The 23,132-nt window shown below is 32.9% G+C and overlaps 3 protein-coding genes across 3 annotated transcripts in view; 1 reads left to right on the top strand and 2 right to left on the bottom strand.

Annotated features, from left to right (window-relative positions):
- The window catches only part of LOC100254166 (myosin-15), a 33,412-nt gene extending 29,912 nt beyond the window's left edge, over window positions 1-3,500 (bottom strand). The window contains exons 1-7 of the mRNA XM_002281579.5: window positions 3,373-3,500; window positions 3,118-3,246; window positions 1,849-1,995; window positions 1,403-1,548; window positions 1,155-1,311; window positions 688-746; window positions 430-586 (exon numbers count right to left, since the gene is read on the bottom strand). Of these exons, the coding sequence (XP_002281615.2) occupies window positions 430-586; window positions 688-746; window positions 1,155-1,311; window positions 1,403-1,548; window positions 1,849-1,995; window positions 3,118-3,246; window positions 3,373-3,378 (801 nt within the window). The 5' untranslated portion in view covers window positions 3,379-3,500. The remainder of the gene's footprint in view (window positions 1-429; window positions 587-687; window positions 747-1,154; window positions 1,312-1,402; window positions 1,549-1,848; window positions 1,996-3,117; window positions 3,247-3,372) is intronic.
- A 5,291-nt stretch (window positions 3,501-8,791) lies between these two features.
- Window positions 8,792-11,906, top strand: LOC100255886 (agamous-like MADS-box protein AGL30). Its single transcript, XM_019219243.2, has 9 exons — window positions 8,792-9,062; window positions 9,577-9,636; window positions 9,748-9,766; window positions 10,360-10,424; window positions 10,504-10,519; window positions 10,607-10,668; window positions 10,758-10,854; window positions 11,524-11,581; window positions 11,739-11,906. The coding sequence occupies exons 1-8, from the start codon at window positions 8,878-8,880 to the stop codon at window positions 11,569-11,571; spliced, it is 552 nt and encodes a 183-aa protein (XP_019074788.1). The 5' UTR covers window positions 8,792-8,877; the 3' UTR covers window positions 11,572-11,581; window positions 11,739-11,906.
- A 1,410-nt stretch (window positions 11,907-13,316) lies between these two features.
- Window positions 13,317-21,946, bottom strand: LOC100259283 (LRR receptor-like serine/threonine-protein kinase ERECTA). Its single transcript, XM_002280033.4, has 27 exons — window positions 21,163-21,946; window positions 20,428-20,566; window positions 20,180-20,251; window positions 20,020-20,091; window positions 19,819-19,890; window positions 19,652-19,723; window positions 19,492-19,563; window positions 19,321-19,392; window positions 19,139-19,210; window positions 18,980-19,048; window positions 18,801-18,872; window positions 18,624-18,695; window positions 18,368-18,439; window positions 18,096-18,167; window positions 17,942-18,013; window positions 17,791-17,862; window positions 17,535-17,606; window positions 17,374-17,445; window positions 17,226-17,297; window positions 17,071-17,142; window positions 16,735-16,803; window positions 16,551-16,622; window positions 16,322-16,395; window positions 15,689-15,817; window positions 14,961-15,308; window positions 14,328-14,698; window positions 13,317-14,080 (listed from the first exon to the last, which is right to left on the bottom strand). The coding sequence occupies exons 1-27, from the start codon at window positions 21,260-21,262 to the stop codon at window positions 13,691-13,693; spliced, it is 2,985 nt and encodes a 994-aa protein (XP_002280069.2). The 5' UTR covers window positions 21,263-21,946; the 3' UTR covers window positions 13,317-13,690.
- Window positions 21,947-23,132: the final 1,186 nt, after the last annotated feature.

The following is a 23,132-nucleotide window of genomic DNA, read 5'->3' as shown; positions in this document are numbered from 1 at the left end:
GGTCAATTACAAACTTAACTTGGTACCAGAGCCTTGTTTTACAAGACTTCATGAATACCGTCCTCACCACTTGTTTATTTTCCTTAATTTATTGAGTGCACAGGTAAGATCAGAGGAAGGTCATCCATGAGGCAAGGTGTTGGGGATTTATAGCCCAAATCAAATCAATTTGGTGTGGTTCTTGATATACATTTTTGGCCCATCACCTAAAAGCTTGAGCTCTTTGGTTAAATTGGAAGCTTAACAGGGCCAAAGCACCCTGTACACCCACGCTACGGGGAACGTAAAAGTAAACAAAAGCAAGTGTGACACAAAAGAAAAACTGGTTATACAGAAGATAGGAAATATAATCATGAGAAATGTCAATGGGCAAAGTTATTAACACTTTTATACAAATTTAAGTAACATTTTTATATATAGAAATATTACCCTTCCAGATGCACACAATTGATAAAAGCAGTGATAATTCCTTTCAGGATCTGTTATCTGAACTACACGGGACCGTTCAAGAAGGTAAGTTCTGATTGCAGCGCCAGATATTCTACCATTGGCATCAAACTGGATCTCAACAAATTTGCCAAAACGACTGCCGAAAACAAAATATAAAAATTAAGCAATATGAGAACAGCATGATAACCACAAATTTAGAAAATTTTGGCAGCATTCTGAAAAAAGCCTTGAACCCACCTTGAATTGTCATTTCTAACAGTTTTAGCATTACCAAATGCCTCCAAGAGCGGATTAGACTGTATCACACAGAAAATGAAATCAGCAACACACTTATAGCTGATACTGGTCAAGAATCAAGACGAGGGGAACCCACAAAGCAAGTAAGAAAATAAATAATTTCAATGCATGACTCCAGGTTCATCACATGACCATGGTCCAATCCTCCCAAGTTGGAAGAGAACATGATCAACTGCCCCTAATTGAAACTATGGATCAAGTCTACTTGGCCCTTAATGCACAAAATTCACCCATCCAACTAACCGTATCTAGAATCTTATTGACAAACAGGTATAAGATAGATATATTCAACATGAAAATAACTTTTCCCTCCAACAAGAATAAGATATTCAAAGAATACATGCATTCTATTCAAATGAAAATGGTATGCTGCACAAAGCAATTAGCTTAACTCAAAGGAGCCTTACTTCTAGAACTTGCTGCTCAACTGTTCTGTCATCACCAGCAGCACGCCCACCAACATATGTAAGATACTGCATAATAAGCTTTGTTGTCTCGGTTTTCCCAGCCCCACTTTCACCACTGACAAGTATAGACTGGCTTCGAGCCTCATTCATCATAGCTCTGGATTATGAAAACCAAACATAATCATACAAAATCATTTCATGAAAGACCACTCTATATCATAGATCACTCAACTTCCAAACAAACTCACCTATATGATGCATCAGCCACTGCAAAAACATGAGGGCTTAGCACACCAAATTGAGCACCCTTATATTGCTCCATCATGTGCACATTGTAAAGATGAGGAAGCTTTGTGAATGGGTTAACAGCAATCAATATGCTTCCTGTGTATGTCTGTGAACAAAAGGAAAAAACAACTCACAAAAAAACCATGTTCAAATGCAAGGGAAATTATGAAATTAAGAAGTCCAATGAAATAATGTTTTCCACCTTTCAAATGAAAGTAATGCCTTTGATAATGTAAATGGCCACAGCATTAGAATTAAACTGAGTGGTGATTACGGACAATATTATATTTCCAATATTGTTCTAGACTTTAGCATAATGTCAAAGAGCCACTACGTTTAAGCGTCATGTTACAACATATAATAACTACACTTACATAAAAGTCGGTTTTTTATCAGATACACTTACATAAATGTCATTGAGAGCATATCTTATCTCAAGGTTGTAAAGGACTCCAGGCTCATTAAGATATGTTAATTTTGTCATATCATCAACTCCACCATGGTCTTCTGCATCTGGATCCCTTGGGAGTAGCTTCTCATTAGATGCCCAAACCTACAAATTAAAACCAAAGTTTATATTTGCGAACCTGAATAAAAATAAATAATAAAAAAAAGCAAAACAAAGCAGATAATGCTCAATTCAGAACTGAGAGAACATTGCAGAGAAAAAGAATAACTTAAATATCTCAATTTGGAACTAAAGTACACAACAACATCAAACCAATACTACAGCTATTTGCCTCAGTGCTTAGCATAGATACTTAGTAGGGAAACAGAAAAACATAAAACCCAAGATTCAGATTTTCATCTTCCTTTCTTCTCTTCAGACTCCTGGCACCCAAATGGATCACAATTGAATATAAAAACAAATTCTACGTGAAGATCAATTCCTTAAAATCTTCTCAGGGAAAGATGGGCACTTGAACTTGTCTTCCAACAAAACCAGAGACTTGAAACAGTTATAACATTCTGAACCTCGAGTTTCTTTTCTTTTACAGCAATTTCTTCATTGGGGAAAAAGGAAATGCCATTGCCAGAGATGTTTTGTTACTTTTGCTGTTTCAACATGTCAGCAGTCACTAGGATGCTTCAAACTGCCTTGAAAACAACCAATGCAGCCTTCCACTAACAAAAAAATTACCCTAATGCAGCTTCACGTTTACTTAAGGCAAAATTCCAATTTTTGGAAATTCAATGAACATAAAACCTTTCTTCTACTCGGTTTTCATTTACAATCAAACAGCCATGATTGAAATTTTTTAACATAAAATAAAAATTGGAGATCAAATATATCTCCTACTTCTTGAGAAACATTAACTAACTACAACGTGTTTTTCCAACTACATCAACGGCTCCACAAAAAGTAATAAAAATTCAAAATCTTAATTCCTTTTTTCTCCTTCAACTCCGCCTAATGATAGTATTTTAACTTTCTTGAGTTGAGATCTTAAATTTTCTTAGGGAAAAAGAAAGGAAAGAGATTCAAAATACTAGATTTCAATTTCTTTCATTTTAGTTAGTTTTCCCCACTACCAAACACAAACTACTCTGTTTTTTCCAAAAAAAAAAAAAACGAAAACGAAAGCGGCAAGAGTTCGAACTTGTTTTCAACCGATTACTCAGCGAACAAACAGGTTAAATTCGAATTCGAATTCAATAACACAAAACAGCTAACCTTCTTCCGAGAAGCAGTAACGACTTGGACTTGCTTGCCAACAAAATCGACGACTTCAGCTGCAACCCAAGCTAATTCCCTGTCTTCCACCCACACTTTGGAGCCCTTCCGGAGGCTCATCTTCGGTTCCTGAGAATGAAAATCAGCTGTACAATTGAAAACCCTAGAATCTTTTAAGAGAGAGAGTGTGAGAGATTTGAAATTGGGAAAACCCTAGAGAGAGGGACAAAATAGAAGAGAGAGAGATGGCCTCACGAGCATTTCTTGGGGGTTATTTTTCGACTTCCCGCCTTAGCAAAATGAAGTAGACGGCGAGATTTTGGGGTTATTTATATCGTATTCGACACGTCAACGGCTGCGATTTATTCAATCGCTTTCTTCAAAGCGCTGCCAACTTGTACAGTCTACACGCTCCCTCTTGTTGAATAAGCAACTCACCATCTGACGTGAACGATGGTGTTCATTATTTTTTGGTAGAAGAAAGTTTGTATGAGCTTTTCAGAACAAAATTTACATTATATCCAGCTGGCACCTTCCCATATAATTCTAAAAATATCTTTGAATATTAAAAGAAATGTTAAGATTTGCTCATGGCTCAAGTGTCGTTTGAATGCTTTTATGGCACTTTTACCACTTAGATAAATGCATGCTTTACCATCCTTGTATATAGAAAATAAGATGGTGTAGTTATTTTTGGGGGTGATGACGTGGCAAGTGGTAACTACTGATAAAATATATGATATAAAGTAATGTACCAATTGATCTATCCACACAAGTCCGATCAATCATATCACTTCATATATATATATATATATATATATATATATATAAATTAAAATTAATTTCATTATTTTGTATTTTTCTCACATTATTTATACCTTCATCTAATAATCTATATGAAATAATTTATATATTATAAATGGATCCAATTACATGTTTGGGTGATAACTTATCCTATTCCATAATAGGATAAATAATAAAATATATTCTTATTCATATATATATATATATATATATAATTTTTGTACATTGAATAACATAATATAAAATAATTCTATTTATCAAATTTAAATATCGTAATCACAAATATTATTAAATGCTATAGAAATTTCATATATTTTTTTAATGTAAAATATTAGAGTGCAATCTAATTTTTTTTTTAAATATTTAAAAATAATATATATTCTATTTTATTTTTTATTTAATTTACAAACTAAATATAAGTATAATATAACATATTTCGTTAAATATGTTATTTTATGATATTATGTCAATTTGATCTATATCATGTTCAATTATAAATCATATCTTATTAAAAATTTATATTTCGTTGAATAATATTTATAATTTAAGTATTTAAACTTTGTGAATAATAAATTTTTATATTGTATTATTTATTATATAAAAATAATCTATGTGTATTAAACAATATATGTATTAATGTTATTTTATAATATATTTCATAAATATTTTTTTAGTTATTCTTTTATAGCTACGGTTTAATTTTATATAATAATTTTTATTTTAAAGAATAAGTAATATAAAAATAAAAAAATAATATAAATAAATAAATTTATGATATATATATATATCATAATCAATTACATCTTAACAGATTATTAATATATCTCATTTATAATATATATGAAAAAAATGATGAATAATGTATCTTACTACTTATCTTATTCGTATCCTACTTATCTTATTTATATCTTATTCGTGCTTAGTTGAACATAAAATAAAATCGATGATAAAATAATTTATTTTATCTCGTTACCAACTATATGGAATCGGATAAATATCAAGTATTTGCTAAAGATGCTATCATCATGTTTCAAGACAAGTTACGCATCAAATTAATTCCCGCTTCAACTTGAGGGTCGTATAAAGGAAAAAAAATAAAAATGACACAACCCAAGTGAACATATTAAGTGAAAAAATAAAAGAGAAAACCAATAAAAATGATAAAAATCAAGATGCTTTTGATTCATTAGCAGAACTAATTCGATCTTCTCCTTTCTCTAGGTACGATACAAAGAATACCAAGTGGATGGAACAACCCTCAAACCCAATTGACAGAGTACCGAGTTAGAGCAGTCTAACAAGAGACAAAAGACTCTTTGTTCACAACTTCACATCCTAGTGCCAAGATGCCCAGCTAAAGCCAAAGAAAAATTCAATATCACCGGAGTCGTAAACAGAGAAAGCCTCGTCTACCGCTCATTTGGTGATATTTTCATAAATCAAGAGCAATCATATACTATTGATATTTAATTATCTTCATGTGGGAATTAATATTTTTTTTCAATTTTAGGATATTTATTATTTATATATTTGTTTAATTCTTGTATGATTTTTTTTTAAAAAATATTAATAAAACTCAATTATTATATTTTTAAATTACGACAAAAATTTGTAACTCATATAAATATTGCGTTTGAAAAGACTTACAAAAAACAATTAAAATCACCTAATTGGTAGTATTTTTTAATAAGTATTTATAATATAAAAAAAAATTAAAGAAAAAATAGGTTATTTATTAAAATTTATAAATAAAACACTTTTTAAAAGGTTATTTTTATTTTTTCGAAGAAGAACACTTTTTTTTAAAAAAAAAAAAAAACACTCCCACCATCAAACGTGGTGGAAAATTTGTCATCAAATATCATTTGTTTTAAAAACAATTTTTGAAAAAAGAGGTTTTAATTATAACTATAAAACATTTTTTTAAAATTAAAAACAATTTTATATTTTTAAAAATTGATAATAAACTAACCCCGTTATTTTATATTTTTTAAAAGTTGAAAACCAAAATAGTATAAATTCAATAATTTCAATAAGATAGTTTGACCCAAATTTGAAAAATGATTATATGTAAAGGTTAAGAAAAATAGAAAAAAAAAGTTCAATATTTGTAAATAAAAAATGAAATAAAGATATATATATATACTCAAAAATAAAATTTAAACTTATACTTCTCCAATATTTTTTCCTTTTCATTTAATAATACAAATTTATTTTGAGATGAAAAGTTTTTATTTTAGTATGTTTTACTGTTTTTAATAATAGTTTTCTATTTTTCAAAATAATAAAAAAAAAAAAATTGGTAACTAAAAACAATTTTCATAAAACATTAGATAAAAACTATTATCATTTTTTTTTTATTGTTTTTAAAAATAGTTACCAATTGGATCAGTTTTGTTTTGTTTTTTTTTTTTTTCTTAATGTGAAACAACTTTTCGCATGAGACACATTTAAAGGGTTGATTGCTTTGCTAAGATTTGAAACAACATACATACAACTTGAAAATTGTTTGTTTATTTGTTTGTTCGTGTTTTAATAAATAAATAAAAATAAAGAAAACAAAAACAAAATAGTTATTAGATGTGAACAATTTTTCCATTTTAGGTAATATCATGAGATTTAATATAAAATTAACCATACTTATCCACATATTGAAATTTTACTTAAATTCATATATATATTTTTAAATATGTTTGGTTGATCAAAACTTGGTATAAAAAACTATAATAACAAATCTTATTTATATTTTGACCAAATATAATTAATTATCTTATATTTTATATTAATTTTAATAAAATACAAAACATGATAAGTATTTTTATTTGACAATTGTTTTCGAAAACAATTATAAAAAATAGTTTTATAAAACAGTTTTTTAAGATTGTTTTGTTTTGTTTTTGTTTTTTGTATAACAAAAGTCTTATTGAAAACATAAAATGTTTTTAACCCATTTTAAAAGTCATTTTCATAAAATACATTGTTTTATGTTCTTAAAAACAAAAAAAATATTTTTTTATTGATAAACATATTTCCTATGTTTTTTGTTTTAAAAAACAGACTCTTAATTATCTCACAAGTTATGATACGAGATATGCAAAATCTCATTCATTACAAATTTATTTATCTTGTGTGTTTTTTTTAATTTTTTTCAGTATTTTTATTCTATTTATTTTTCAAAATAGAAAAATTATGGGTAAAATAAAAAAAATACTAATATATGGTATTATATATACATACTTTTAATCAATGCATTGAATGGTGTGTTATTTATGGAAGTTGCTTTTAATTTCATGCTGTGGACAGCTGTGTAAGTTAAATGCACGTTAAAAGTGACTCTTAAGCTGCCGTTACTCTATTAATAATGCTTGGAACGGTCCGTTAACGCGTTGATTCATGATGTTTACTTAACTTTATTTAATTTGGAAGTAAATTCTATAAATATGTTTATTGCGAAGCTAATAAAATGTTTGTCATTTTGGATAAAACAAGTTGTCTTTGGTCTTGTACTTCCATTGTTACTTAACTCTCTTTGTCATAATCATATGTCAATTTGATAAATTAAAATAATTTGTAGGTAAATTTTATTAAACATCTTTAATATTTAAAGTAATAATTAATTAATTAATAAGTTTTAAATTAATAACTTAACTATAATTTAAATTAAAATTAAAATTAAATTATTAAATAATAATTGAATTATAGATGATTTGTTTTTAAATTATTATTTATTTTTATAATATTTTTATTAAATAAAAAACAAAAATATTTAATTTTTCATTAGTAACTTTTTGAAGTAACTAAAACACGGTCTTAATATGCCCTCGACTTATTAATACTTAACATAATAAAAAAACATAATACTATTAAATTGAATTTAAAATTCAGTTAAATTGATTTCTAATTAGATTTTAATAAAAAACAAACTCGATATTTCTTAGTTTATAATAGACGATAGTTCCATGTTCTCACAAAAAATAGTACATTTAATTGAACGTTTGATTAAAAATTACATTTTTTAAATTAGTCATAAAAACATATTAATTATTTTTTATCGGGCTTTTTAATGAATAATAGAAAATACTGACAACTCAATAAAAACTCAATCCTACAAAATCATAATTCACAGCATCCCCCATTGGGAATTCTAATCATTCCTCCATATTCAATCAATTAAAACCCACGTTTGTGAGTAAAATTGGTCATGGTGGCATTTGATTTTCCGACGCTTTTAATGATGTGGCTTTATGATGGGCGAGTGGCATTACCCTTACCATTTCAAAACATAGTTAGATCTCGTATTTGCTAAAATGTTGAGTCAATTAAACAATGACTTTTTTTTACAACGAGGTGGAGTGACTTGCCACGTGGCTAATGTCCATATTTAACAAGGTGAATAGTATTAGTTTTAAAGGAAAATTATTATATTTTAAAAATAAATTATTGGTTGGATTTCAAATTCAAATACATAGATTTTATCTCAAAAAATGTTCATCTAAATGCCATCAAGTTGATGGTATCCTTTATGCACTTTTAAGTATGTTATTTATATCATGATAATTTTATTTACTTATATATTTATTTTATTTATTTAAATGATTTTCAATGGTTTAAATCTTATCAAATATATTCAATATTCAGATTTTCGCGAGGTGATGATTACCATATGATGGTTGTAAAAAATAAATAAAAAAAAATCATAATTCTCACCGTTTTTAATTGGAAATTCCAATCATTCTTACATATTCAATTATGACAAGTCACAAATCACAAAATCTTCGATTTTCAGCTCCATATGGATTCTTACAATAAATGCTGATTATTTCCATCCGCGAGGCGCCACTCATCATGAGTTCATCAATAGCTACTGCCGCTCCCAAAAATACATATAGTCATAGCCATCTCTCATTGGAATGTATGTATGCGAGTGGCTAACAGAGAGATCGGAGAGCGAGAGAGATGGGAAGAAGAAAGCTATCGATACGGAGATTGCAGAGTGGGAGAGAGAGGCAAGCGAAGTATTCTCAGCGGAAGCAAGGCATTCTCAGAAAAGCCAACGATCTCGCTGTTCTCTGTGACACCGATGTCTTGCTCCTCATGTTCTCGCCCACCGGCAAGCCCTGCCTCACCGTCGGCCAAAACAAGTAATCATTTCTTCTTCATCTACTTCGATCGCTATATTCGCTATCTTCTCTTTGGAATATATCCATGGACGTTTCTCGTTGCTTTCACGCTTTTGCCGAGGAGTGTCCAAAGATTTTATTGAGAGTTTGTATCTTTGCAGTTACGCTTGGATTCGTCCTTTTGGCCACTTTTGATTTTGTTTTCTTGTTATTTTTCTCCGTATCCGCTCTTCTCGAAGGTTGTTTCTTTATACTTACATGCCTCTTTCGAACAGTTTTAGCTTCCTTTCGAAGGATATTCCATCCACTGGTGTACTTCTTGAAAAAAAAAAAGAAGTAAATTGGTAGATCTGATCGGCATGTGAATATTTATTCGAAAAATGTTAAATCGTACTCGCAAGTGGCTTGAATCGAAGCCAAGGAAAATTCGGATACGGATCTAATTTTATGGAGTAACCCGGGTTGATTATTGTTTGTGTCTATATATATAAAAGAATTATTTTATATGATTTAATATTATATTTATTTCTTGTAGAAATCTGCTTACGGTCATGGAGAGGTTAGCAAGCCTATCCGTGGATTATCGAGAAGAAAGGTCTGAACTGCGAATTCCATCTTAAAATTTTTCTTTTTCTTTCTTTGGTTTTCAGTTTCAGTTTTAAATTGATGTACTAATCCAAGCTTAATTTCTATTTCTCTGCAACAGGGCTGCCTACACCTTGGAAGTAAGACGTGCTTACCTACTTGAATTTACTCATACATTAGGACGATTTTATATATTCTCATGGTTGTAATTATCTTATTCCTTGAATTCCCACTCCCATTATTTTGAAAATTTATATATTCTTTGATTTTCTTCTCCTCCATTTTCAAGATGGCAAGGCAAGCAAGAAAATTTCAGGATTTTATCTTTTCATTTCTTTTACCCCAATACTTTTTTTCTTCTCTGTTTCCACCGTTTTTCCTTTCTTTACACAATGTAAGGAAATTAAAACATATATAAAGTTTTTTTATTATATTAAATTTAAATTTCTTTTTTTTTACACAATAATTTATAAAATTCAACTTTATATATATATATATTTCATTTTTGTTAGTCTCTATTTGTTAATAATGAATAATTAAACACCCGAAGTCTATAAATTTATCATCAAATTATTTATGAACGTTTTGTAATATCTTTGGAAAATTTCAAATTAATATATCTGCATGGTTGAAACTTGAAACCAAACAACTTTTTAGTTCCTTTTGAGCTGCCAACATGAATATACAATATCAACTTTCTCACAAGTGTTTCTCCCATGGATGTTTTCAAAAGCTATTAGCCAAAATGCACAGGAGACTCAACTCTGATGTGGATCAAAAGAACTTCTCCCTTGACAGGTAGGTTGTTTCGTGTTTGAATATAAATAAATAAATAAATTCTTCTATACTTATTTCGTCTCATTTATCTTATTGGCAGCAATGAAATCCTCCAAGTAAGTTCCTGCACATTGACAAAGCCCTTTTAGTTGTTTTTTAAGACAAAATTTGTTTTGGTTTTAGTAACACTTTCACACTTGCAGCTGAAAAGATCTGAATTGGAACAGCTGAGAAGCCAACTAGCCGAAAAGAGCAAAGCCATGAGGTTTACAAACATGCCCATTAATGTCCATGATCATTATCTTCTTCTCACAACTGTTACTACAATTTTTTTATTTTTTTATTTTTTTTTAGGGACTGGAAGTTTCCATCTACTGTCAATGATTTGGGACAAATCCGGAGGATGGAGAACTCTCTTTCTGAACTCATGGTCAGAGTCAGAGCAAAAAAGGTAATAGAAATATCAAGTTCAGAAATATCAACTTTTGTTTGTTAATAGTTCATCAAAACTGCTAGTTGAAAGCTTTTTTCAAACTGCCATTATTGAAGGGCAAGACTCTTGACGTTTGATTCTGTTTGCTTTGCAAACTTCCTAATCACTAATACTAGGAAAATATACAATGAATAGGAAGTGAAAGGAGTGAAAGAGACTTCAGTCTTGAATTTTATCACACATTTTCTATGGTGAAAATGACTTGATTGATGTGATGAATGTGCCCCATTGTATAGCTTTCTATGGAAGCTTCCTTGTAATTGCTTGCTCTAACAGTTGAGCAACCTTTCGATGATCTGCTTCTCTGTGTCTCCTTCTGATGTCATTTCATGAAAGCCTAATTATAGTGAGATTCTTATCTCCATCCATTGGCAACTATTAATGCAAATGTAATCCAAGTTCACAAATAGTCTGGAGAGACTTGAACTACACCGAGTTCGGGATAGGCCGAAGAAAAAATTCTTATATTTTTTAATCTTATAATAAGGTTGTATGATAGAAATATTAGGGTTTTTGTGATCAGTTCCACCAAAATACAAATGGACATAATTAATTTATTATAATAGGGATATGCTCATCCCATCAAGTACATAATGGTTAAATGAATTCATTTTTTTGATTGGTAAGAGGGAATTTCAAGAGCAAGAGGAGGTGCCGGAGTCAAGTCTTCCATGAAGCCTTTCAGGTTTTGTTCTAATTATACCCTTCTACCATTCTTTTAGCATCTGATTATGATACGCAATAGTATGCATACCACCATATGACAACTCAAAGGGCATTTTTGGGTTTTAACATTGATTTTTTTTTTCTAAATATATTTTTAAAATTTTCATGTCGAGCAGCCAAGAATTGATTCAGAGAATGAATGTTGCTGTGACTCTGAAGCATCAGCAAGAGTAAAGTTTCTTACTTGCATTAATAATTCTCATGGACATCTTATGTGTTTGGAAGAGAGAAATTATGACATGTTACTATTTAATGCTTTCTAGAATGGTTTGGAGTTTGGATTTCATGCAGGGTAACAATGGTAGATCCTTGGAAGAACCAAATAAATGTTGGTTGAATTGTTAAGCTGTGAAAAAAATAAACGGGCCAGGCCGGGATGAGCTCAGGCCCTCTTGATTGGGGTTCGGACAGACTGGGAATTTAATTCTAAACCCAATCCGGATCTTGAACCTAACTCTTTAATATATAGTAATTATATTTATAAATAAAAACTAATATGAAAGCCTATTTAATGGTTGATATGTCAAAAATTCAAACTTTTTAAAAGAGTTCTTAAATCCCATCCTACAAATTATACATATATATATATATATATATATATGGGTTTTAATGCTCGTGTGATGCAGGCTTAAAACATCACCCCAAGCCCAATCCTAGAAGGAAATCTCAGGCTTTAAAAATCAACTCAAGCCTATTTCTAGTGGGATTGGATTGGGTTAGGGTCCACCTCCGGCCTGAAAGCTTCGGGCGAGTCGGGCTAGGGTTAGGGTACCTAGAGATCAATAGGCTTTTCCAGAATATTCCCATATGCATATATATTTGCAGAATCATCCACGTGTTATGTCCTCATTGGTTCGGTTTTGTAACTGAAAATATTTTCTAAAAGGATGTTTATTTTTTTTGCTCTTTGCTGAGAGTAATTTGATTTTAGAACTTAGGTTATTTGTTTTTTTAGTTTTTTTTATGACTTATTATAAACTTTTTACTAAATAAAAAAAGTTAAAATATGTAGAAAAAAATAACATATTGAATTTTTTTTTAATTTTTTAATATTTAATATAAATAAAATTCTACAAAAACAAACAATCTAATATTTAATACTCTTAAATATCAAGGTTTTATTTAAAATTAAGTAAAAAAACAAACATCACATAAAATTTATATAAGCCATGAACACAGCTACCATTATAACGACCGTTTAGGAATCCTATACAGCCGTGTTACTGGAGTGTCCACTTCAGTTGTCATTAAAAATTATCATTTCAGATGTTATTTGATTTCCTTAGACTCTTGTGAGTGGATGCGTGTAATATGAAAATAGGAATTTCTTTTACTCTTTTCACCTTCCATTAGTTTTCATATTCTAAACCTTATATAGTGAATCTTGAATTTAGCACAGTGAAAATGTTATCATTATTTCAATATCTAAAGACACAATTCAAGAATATTTTGTTATGTTCCACCTCATGAATAATTTCCTTCAATAAATAAAAACAATACGATTGAATTTACTATTCTGAAACCATCATTGTTCAAAAGAAACATGAAAAAGTAGATCTGCAGAAACCTCACTGATATCTACCTTTTTACCCAAATTTTGAGGCCCTATGGTTACTTCAATCAACTTCACAAAAGACCATGAGAAAAGAACAGATTCAGATCAGAAAAGCTGAGTGTACCAAGACCCATCAACATCCAAACAGAAGAGATATTGTCCAGCCAGGCTCCACAGTGTATTATTGCTGGTCAGTAGTCACATATATAATGCATTGCTTTATCAAGAGACCCTCTACAGAATCTGAAACCCTAATTGCCAATGACCCCACTCAGATATGCCAAAACAACTACCATAATTTGACACAATACAATACACATTCAAGAACTCAGGTACACTACACCTTTTGAATCTATCAGTAAAAGCTGTCCCATTTTTCCTTTTTTTTTTCAGCTACAATAATTGTACCACATCTTTATACAAATTTCCCATATTTTGATTCTTACATAGGCCTCTTCCCCCCCTCCCCCCACCACATTCTCACAAGATGCTTCCCCCAGTTTTTGACTATTTTTACTGCACTGCCTCATCACTCACTGTCTGAGATATTACTTCACCAAATTTTAGGAAGAGTTGGGCATCTGAGGTGCTCATAGATGAGCAATTTACCATGTGAGGGGTCTTCAGATTGGCATACTCGTCCATGTAGCATGGCACTTTGGTAGATGGAAGTGGAGCAGGCGGAGTCGTGGTCAGGGCTATTTGTTTTGGTGCAGTGGCCGGCACCAGGCTGCCTAGCACCCGGGTCACTTCGTGCATGGTGGGCCGATCAGAGGGCTGCTTCTTGGTGCATAGAAGGGCCAGCTGAAACACTTTCTTTACCGCTCCAAGATCTTTACAAGTGGCAGTGATATCAGGATCAACAGTCTCCATCACAGCATTGTTGGTTGTTTTGGATAAGATCTAAGGCAAGGAATAATACATGGGATTGGTCAAAACCAAAATCATATAATAGATCAAATAGTTCTCAAATTGCAAGTTGCAGTTCAAAATTTAAATCCCCAGATATGAAAAAGTTTGTAATGTGGAGTGGTAGACCATCTCAAGTACGATTAACTATCATTTGTCGTCTAGCATAAAAAATTTCTCATGCTAAATGGAATTCAATAGACACGAAGGTTCAAGTAGAAACCAAAAGCGATTGATTTACCAGATGATGGAGATTGGATTCATTGTCTACTGCTTTCCTTCCAGTCAGCAGCTCAAGTAGAACAATTCCATAGCTGTAGACATCAGACTTTTCCGTGAGACGTGAAGTACGGGCATACTCAGGGTCTATATAACCAATGGTGCCCATAATGTAAGTAGAAGTATGAGACTTTGATGAGCATAAAACCTTGGCAATGCCAAAGTCAGTGAGATGAGCCTCAAAATCCTTGTCCAACAAAATATTTGATGACTTGACATCCCTGTGAATTATTCGAGGGCTACAATCATGGTGAAGGTAAGCAAGCCCTTGAGCTGCTCCAAGTGCAATCTGAAGACGAGTTTCCCAATCAAGCTTTTTCTTCTTTGTAGGGCCTAAGAAGATAGAAAATGAGGAATTAGATAGAAGAATATGCAGTCTATGTATATTAAGCAGTAGTTTGTGAATTGTATCTCTAAAATCAAACATCATAATCGCAGAAAGTAGACCCATATGGCTATTCAATAGGGAATCTCAAGAATAGCTTAAGAATGTGCTCACACTTCTTGACACACATTTAGCACCCATTTAAGTGATAAATATTTTTTCAGATCAGACTTGCAGAGCACCATATTGTTCAGGAAAGTTTAAACTTACCATGAAGTAGATCCCAGAGACTGCCATTTTCCATGTAGTCATAGAAGAGTAGGTTCCCAGAAGGGGACAGGGAATATCCTTGTAGACAGACCAGATTCCTATGTTTGATGCTTCCAACAGTCTCAAGCTCCGTCTCGAATTCCTTTAGGTACTGTGTGTTGTGAGAGTAGAGTCTCTTGATAGCCACTGGCTTGCAGTTTTTAAGAACGCATTTGTACACTGTACTTGAGGCACCATAACCAATTATATACTTCTCACTCAAGTTTTCCGTCATTCTCATGATATCCTCGTACACATGCAGTGCCATATTCATGTGAAGGATCACCAGCTTCGGTGTTGAGTATGTAACTGTTGTTTAGCAAACTACATTAGTTAGTAGATGGAGAGAAGTTTCAAAAGGGAAAATAGTAACACATTTTTCAAAATATATTAAGGGATACAGATATAACTATCTTCCAGGCCACAAGCCACCCTAGTCTGATGTTGCTTTTATACCACCCAACTCATCTTGTGGATTGTTCCATTTCTTTGACTACCCAAAAGGGTGTTGGAAAAAGAAGGATGTATACCCAATCAAATAAAATGTGCACTGTTAAATCTCCTTTAAGGGAATTTTTATCGAATGACCAGGTAGCTTGGACATAACCCCAATCACAGGCTGACCATCCTCGGTCAGTAGTAATGGCAATTCAATTTCCAACAGGTTTATACAGCATTAGACAAGGCACCTGGTTTGTCAAGTGATCCATCTGGAAAAGGAATTGGATTGTGTGGCCGACATGCTGCCACTAAGATCATGAGAAGAATCACAAGGGCACCCAGAGCAATCCCTAGAATAGCTGCTTTAGATATTGCGACTGCATACAAAACAAGGAAAAAATAAAAGTAAAACAGAAAGCATTGGCTTGTGTCTCAAAATCAGCAACTGAAATTCCTAAATCTACAAGTAGGTACTTCTCTTTTGCAATATAGGTGTTCTTTCTTTTTTCCTTACTGATAAAGCAAACACCATCATCGAATATGCTTTAAAACAGACCATCACATACAAAAAAGTGAAAGGAACCTCATCAACTTCTCACATGCTGTTGCATCGAAGGCATGCTATGGCTTTCGATAGAAAATGACATGATCACATTATCAACTATAGCTCAAGAAATAATCGAATTCAGTGCCTCCATGTCAAATAATTTTTTTAAAGACATTTATGTATATTGTGTGTACAAACAATGTCCCTTAATTCTAACCCAAACTTTCAGGTCATGTCATGTCATTTTCAAACATATTCACAGGAGATTTGAAGGCTTATCATAAGTCCTCATTATATGTAAAATGTGAGGAAAATGATTCAAGTCAATAATTACCTCGCTCTGTTGGATGAGCCTGATGACATGGAGAACTAAGCCAATAACCACAAAGACCAGGATTTCCAATGAAACTGCATGAAAAAGGTTACATCAGTTGAAAGTTTGAAAAAGGAAAAAAAAACAAGGTCAAAACAACCAGTTTTATATTGACACAGCAAAGCACAACTTTGAGTTTCTGGCCTAGTAAAACAAAGGGATTAAAAAAATACAGCAAAAATCTTTTAACCTGTCTGGTGAGAATCTTGAGAAGTTATTGCTTGTAGGAATATCACCACCGAGGTTGTTATAAGACACATTCCTGCAGGAATACAGTTAAATTGAAATTGTTATGGAAGCATATGATCAGACCATCTTAAAATGCTAGCAGCAGAGTGGGAAAAATAGAAAATAGTTGTAGACAGTGAACTGACAGGACAGTAAGACTGAGGCAGTTGATCAGTGATGTCACATCCCCTGATAAATTGTTGTTTTCAACCCTCCTGCCATTAAAGAGTAGGCAACAACAGGACATTACGTTTTCTATAAGTAGCTTGAGCCATGTTCAATAATCAACATTGCGCCCAAGGAATTTTCAATTGAAATTTAGTTCAAATGCAGTTTTACGGTTCTCAACTCAACCCAACATCATTAGAAGATTTGTTTAGATCATATAATCATTTGCAGCAGAAGAATACTCAGGCAAACAGTAATTTTATCACAATAACGAGAATGGTCAAAGTTAAAGGAGGTCAAGTACTTTAACTTACAGGAAGAACATGTTCTGAAGTTGACCAAGTTCTTGAGGAATCACTCCTGATAGATGATTATTTGAAAGATCTCTACAATGCAAAAGCATAATCACAAAACTGCCAAATGGAAAAAGCCTAATAATGCAGAGTAGCAGCATCTAAATATTTCTTACATCTCCATAACACTCCTTAGATTACCAAACTCGGCTGGAATACATCCAGTTAAGTGGTTCCTGCTTAAATTCCTAACCCAAGAAAAAAAAAGATATCAGCAAGAAGAAAACTTTGGAAAACAGGAAGGTAGCTAACTGTGGAAATTACAGTTTTAGAAGATGCTCCAAGTCTCCAAGGGAAGAAGGAATGGAGCCAGTAATCCTGTTATTTGAAATGTCCCTGAGCAAAAAATATATATATATATAATTATTAAATAATTTAAAACTTCAGCAGAGAAGAGGGAAAAAAAAAATAGAACTAATACTTACAAGGTGTCCAAGTTACCAATCCGAGATAACTCAATAGGAATGGAGCCTCGAAGATTGTTGGAGGAGAGATTTCTGTGAATGGTCAGGAACATATGATTAAAGAGGTCGAGGCATTGTCCACCCAATATAAAAATTCACAAAGTTTAAGAATCAAAACCAGACAATGGAAAATATAAAGTGTACACATGCACTTTTGTTTGCTTGAATTTATTTCAGTGGTGAAGCAAAGATTGTTGGAAAGAAGTATGAAACTCACAAATATGTCATACTCTCCAGCTTCTCAAATGCAGGTGGTATAGTTCCATTCAATTTGTTCCCATGCACATTGCTGCCATCAATTCAATGGGTCAATGATCACCATCAAGTTGCTGAAGATTTTTAAGAAAGTAATGGGATTTAATGCTTACAGGCTGTTGAGGTTTGTACATGAACTAAGATTATCAGGTATAGGCCCTTCAAGATGGTTGTTAGCAACATTTCTGCAACAAGTTGTATTTGGAACTTGATATAAAAATAAGCAGAAATTTCTCAGACTAAAACTATTTCAATTTTGAAACCTACAGGTCAAACAAGTCGGTCAGCTTCCCAAGTTCTGATGGAATAGACCCTGTGAGATGATTATCATTCAATTCCCTGCAAAGGTGGAATTAAACACTACAATGAGTACCTTCCCCTGATTCATGGCTAATAAAAGATAAACAGAACCTCATTAATGGAACAGAAGTCTGGTATTATTCCAAGTGCCTCCAATGCACTCGTCAAATATTTAACATGCAGAAAGGTGAAGAAAGAAACTGTTCAATGAATGACAGGGATAGGGAAAGCATTCATACAAGTAGTGGAGTTTTGTCATATTCCCGAGCTCTGGGGGGATTGATCCGGCCAACTTGTTACCATGCAAATACCTATAGCATTGGATGTGTTCAGCACAAAATAATGTAAGTTGATAAAAGTAGCTGCACATTCTGCATGAAATGAAGTTTCATGCCAGCAATTGGTTGCATGCATCAAAATACCACAATCTTTGAGAACTCATATATAGCCACAAAGGAAAAATAATATTGTAATAATTGCTGAGGACGTACTTACAGTTTCTCGGTATAAGTTAAGTTTCCCAGAATAGGAGGGATGGGTCCGCTTAACATGTTGCAGCTTAGATCTCTGGGTAAAACAAGTAAAAATAAATGAAACAGAAATACATGTATATATAGAAAGAAAGAATGGACATCACTTAGAATAAGCACATTAAGCTTTTGGATAACTTACAAGACAGCAAGAGCCTGCATGAGACCAATCACTGATGGGATTTGCCCTGAAAGCTGGTTACCTTGCAAGGATCTAGGAGATAAAAATTTGGGTTCGAGCAATTAATAAGAGAAAGTTCCTCCAAGCACTGAAATAGTACAACACTTTTTAAGATATTCAAGGAAGTTCAATGCACATACAATGTAGCTACTTGCAGGAACCCAATATTGAAAGGAATCTCTCCTGTTAGCCGGTTGTAGGACAAGTCCCTACCATTCAAAAGAGAAAAAACAATTCTGAATTATAACCAAGTTAACAGATTTCAACGATTTGGCCTTCACTGGGTAAGAAGCACGTACAAGACCTGGAAGGCAGTACAGTTGCCAATATTCTGTGGAATGGTGCCAGTCAAACTGTTGTTTCTTACATCACTGCAAATGGTAGAGAAAAATAGATTGGGAAAAGCCCTCAAGTATTTTCAATAAATGAAAAAACTGAGGATGGGTTCTAGGAGGGAAAGGTAAAGGTATCGAAAACTTACAAATACCACAACCCAGTCAACTGGCACATATCAGGAGACAAAGTACCAACCAAATTGTTTCCTCGCAGCCCACTAAATTGAAACATAATTCTCGAGCTCAATATCGATTTACAGAGTACAACATCATAGAGTGAAAAAGAGTTTGATATCATCAAATATGGGTATACTCACAGATACTGCAAAACTTCATTCCAGTATATAAGCCTGGGTATTTCTCCACTCAATCTATTCTGTGCCAGATCCCTGGAACCAATGCTTTGAAGAGTCATGACCCAAGACATTACATCATTAAATTAGAAGGAAAGGAGATGAGGTGGAAATGGAAACTTACAAAATTTTCAAGTTTGGAATTTGGGACAATGTTGAAGGAATTGGTCCAATCAGCTGATTATTCTTCAAAACTCTGAAAGCCCATGTATGTCAAACCATTAGAAAAAGGAGAACCAATAAATCCAGGACCCAGACACACAAACAAAAAGCGTTAGTAATGAAGCTTACAGTTGTTCTAGTTGTTTCAACTTTGAAATGGAAAATGGTATATCCCCATACAGCTCATTGAACGACAAATCCCTGATGGCATAAATTAATCAAAATTCAACCAAATTGCAGGTTCGCAGAGATAAATTACACCTAGAAGCATCTACATCTTCAGATGCTAATATGATAAACCAAGTGCATATCTTCCTAAGAAAAACTTACAGGCTGCTCATCGAAGAACAGTCACCGATCTCATCTGGGATTTGCCCGGAGAGCCGATTCCCCCTCAGATCACTAATTAAACAAAACATAGTAATAACAATTACTCTTAAATGACTCACACTGATAAAAATGATAACAAAGAGAGCTTAAAGATCAGTACACAGAGAGTAGCCCCTTGAGATCTCCTATTGCAGGTGAGATTTCCCCATCAAGATTCAACCCTGAGAGATTACTAAAATGTTTGCAAATAAAAAATAAAAAATCAAAACCTGAATATCAATAAACTTACAAGAATTTAATCACATACATGGATTACAAAACTTACAAAATTAAATGGCATTTTAAAATACAAACAAGAAAGACAAAAAAAGAAAAGAAAAGAAAAGAGAGCAGGAGGACATGGCTTACAGTGCAATAACATTGAAGGTAACATTATCACAAGATACACCTCTCCAAACACAGTAGTCTGAAGATGGTGAATCAGTCCAGTCATATAGAACATTGTCAACATCCCTAAATGACTTCTTTATCTCCAACAGTGTCGCCCCTTTGACAAACAAAACAAAAAAATAATAGTTAGGTTACTGTGAACACACCATCAAATCACCCAAAATCAAACCCTATATATGATTCAAAAACCCTACTACTTCATTACTCACCCAATACCCTAAACTTCAGTCTCAAAAACTCAACCACACTCTAAAACCCAAAGCAGAAACAGATATCCACCCCACCAATGGTGATTCAGATTCTGCATTTAAGTACTTCTGCTTTTAAAAGCATAAAAAATACTTTGAATCTCACTTCAAAGCAAAAAAAAAAAAAAAGTACTTTAATCATGCTTGTTACTTGTAGCATGCAGAAGCTTGAGATTTATACATTAAAAAAATGGAAAATCAATAAATAATAAGTGAAATATTTTAGAAAAATATCGAACTCCGCAAAACATTCTATAAAGAATGGAGACCGAAATAGAAGACGCAGAGGATTAGAAGGCTATAGTCTGCCTGGTTTCCTAGAAAACCAAGGAAAACAGAAGAAAAAATAGTTATAGTTATGAAGAATCTAACATTTGCAAAAAACAAAAGCATAAGATTATTTCCGTGTTTCCTACACTTTCTCAGCAACCAAGCAAGCACTCACCGTCGTCGGAAACCACAGAACCGAACGCCAAACAGAGGAGAAAGCACAGAAGAACGAACCCAAAGCGAAATGCCATCGATGACCTCGCAAACCACCTCATTCCTCACCCAACCCAACCACCATTGAAGCCCAAACAACCAAAAAAACAATGAAAAAAAAAACAAAAAAAAGCTAGGACAGAGAAGCAAGTTCTCGAAATGGAAGCTTTGATTCCACGACCACAGCTGAGCAGCCTGAGTCCGTACACGCACTTAAAAGAAGAAGAAGAGGAGACCTCCCCTTACCTCCTCTTCCCGGAGTCACCGACATGGAAACGACCCGTTGCACAGATAAAGAGAGAGACAACAGATAATTTTTTTCCTCTCCTTTTGCCTTTCAATTATTTCGATTTTTTCGAGCTTCCTTGTTACATCACATCGAAGTTGCAGGGAAAGACCACTCTGAATATACACTAGACATTCAGCATCACCACTACAAACCCATTTTCAGACAGATAAAAAATACACAAATAAATTATAGATTGAATCATACAGCGGATAAAAAGATAAAAAAACACGCATCTGCCAAGCCCCTGCAACAACAACAAATGACACTGAGCCTACCCAAAAAAACCAACTAAGCAAAGCAAGACACCACACACACAGAGTTCACTGACTTTCTTCTCTCTCTAGGCCTAGCATTTCTCTCTCTCTATAATACTTTCTTTTCTCATTACTCGCATTTTCTCTCACTTTCTCTTCTGAATTACCACTCGCTTTCTCTTTCGTTGCAGAGCCGAAGCAGGTAATAATCCTTTACGAGTTGACAAGGAAGTAATAATATATATAAATTATTATTTTTTATTTTTAAAATTTTACTCTATCATTTCCTGTTTATTACTTTTACGCCCAGTAGTTATCATTCTTGAGTACCCTCAGGTGGTGCTCGCTACATGATATATATTCTTAATTAAATAATTATTTTAAAAATATTTTTTTTAATTTATGAACCCAATAGGACATTAGCTCCAATTGAATGTCGCTCATGAATCATTTATTAAACACTGAACCATAGTCAAAGTGGTTCATGAAAGATTCTCAAAAAAAGTGAAGCCTTTTCCCAATCATAATTCATACACATAAAAAATTCTTCATTATTATTATTATTATTATTATAAAGAAAGAGATGTGCGTGTATGTATATATATCTATGGGCCAGTGACTAATGGGAAGCAAAGGACAGCAATTGGATCTGGGCTTGGGGGCCCACAGCCCACCCGTACTCTGACGCCTCCCCTTTAACGTCCGTCAATTATAATTTTACCCTTCTCTCCCTTTTCCGCCTTTCACCTCGGGAAGGACATTGGCCTCGTCTCTTATTCTGACGACTGACGTCGTCGGGCCCCACCCATCTATAAAGCCTGCCACCGTTATGACTGGATGACGGCGTCGTTTCACGCCGTTAGTGTCAATGTCGAAATGTCGCTTTCACCCCCTTGTCCATGTTTTTATTATCCGAAAGGGCACGGACCGTAATTTAAATAATTTAACTGTCCCTTTTTGTTTTTTATAAATATTAGTTTATAATGTTCCCTTGGATTATAGAATGCTCCTTCCGAAGGAACATCTCTCTTATTGGAGGACCAACCGGTGGTTGCCACGTCATATCTTGGGAGTGGTTGCCTTACCTGTGGAGGTACACATGGTTTGTGCTTCTCGACTGATTGCGATGGCTGTAACGATGCGGTTGAGCAAATCGAGAAAAACTCGGGTCTATCTCAAATGGGAATGCCGTACGATTAAAATAAATTTTAGAAAATCACTAATATTATATATATATATATATATTGCTTAATAGTCTAATAGGCTGTTACCATTTAAATAATATAATCTAATCCTAATTCAAGGGTGGTACAATGAAATCAATAATTAATAACTATAAATATATAATCAAAATATTATTATTATGAAAAATATGATATAAGAAAAAGT

The sequence above is a fragment of the Vitis vinifera genome, chromosome 4 (assembly GCF_030704535.1).
Source record: "Vitis vinifera cultivar Pinot Noir 40024 chromosome 4, ASM3070453v1".
Lineage (NCBI taxonomy): Eukaryota > Viridiplantae > Streptophyta > Magnoliopsida > Vitales > Vitaceae > Vitis > Vitis vinifera.
The sequence above is the reverse complement of the archived record's forward strand: the minus strand, read 5'-3'. Positions and strand labels throughout refer to the sequence as shown.

Coding starts and splice junctions, on each gene's coding strand:
- LOC100255886 (XM_019219243.2), top strand. CDS start 8,878: ATGGGAAGAAGAAAGCTATCGATACGGAGATTGCAGAGTGGGAGAGAG. Junction 9,063..9,576: donor CTCACCGTCGGCCAAAACAA/GTAATCATTTCT, acceptor TATTTCTTGTAG/AAATCTGCTTACGGTCATGG. Junction 10,855..11,523: donor TCAGAGTCAGAGCAAAAAAG/GTAATAGAAATA, acceptor TTGATTGGTAAG/AGGGAATTTCAAGAGCAAGA.
- LOC100259283 (XM_002280033.4), bottom strand. CDS start 21,262: ATGAGGTGGTTTGCGAGGTCATCGATGGCATTTCGCTTTGGGTTCGTT. Junction 18,014..18,095: donor CTGACCGACTTGTTTGACCT/GTAGGTTTCAAA, acceptor AACTTGTTGCAG/AAATGTTGCTAACAACCATC. Junction 17,143..17,225: donor CTAAGGAGTGTTATGGAGAT/GTAAGAAATATT, acceptor TTTGCATTGTAG/AGATCTTTCAAATAATCATC.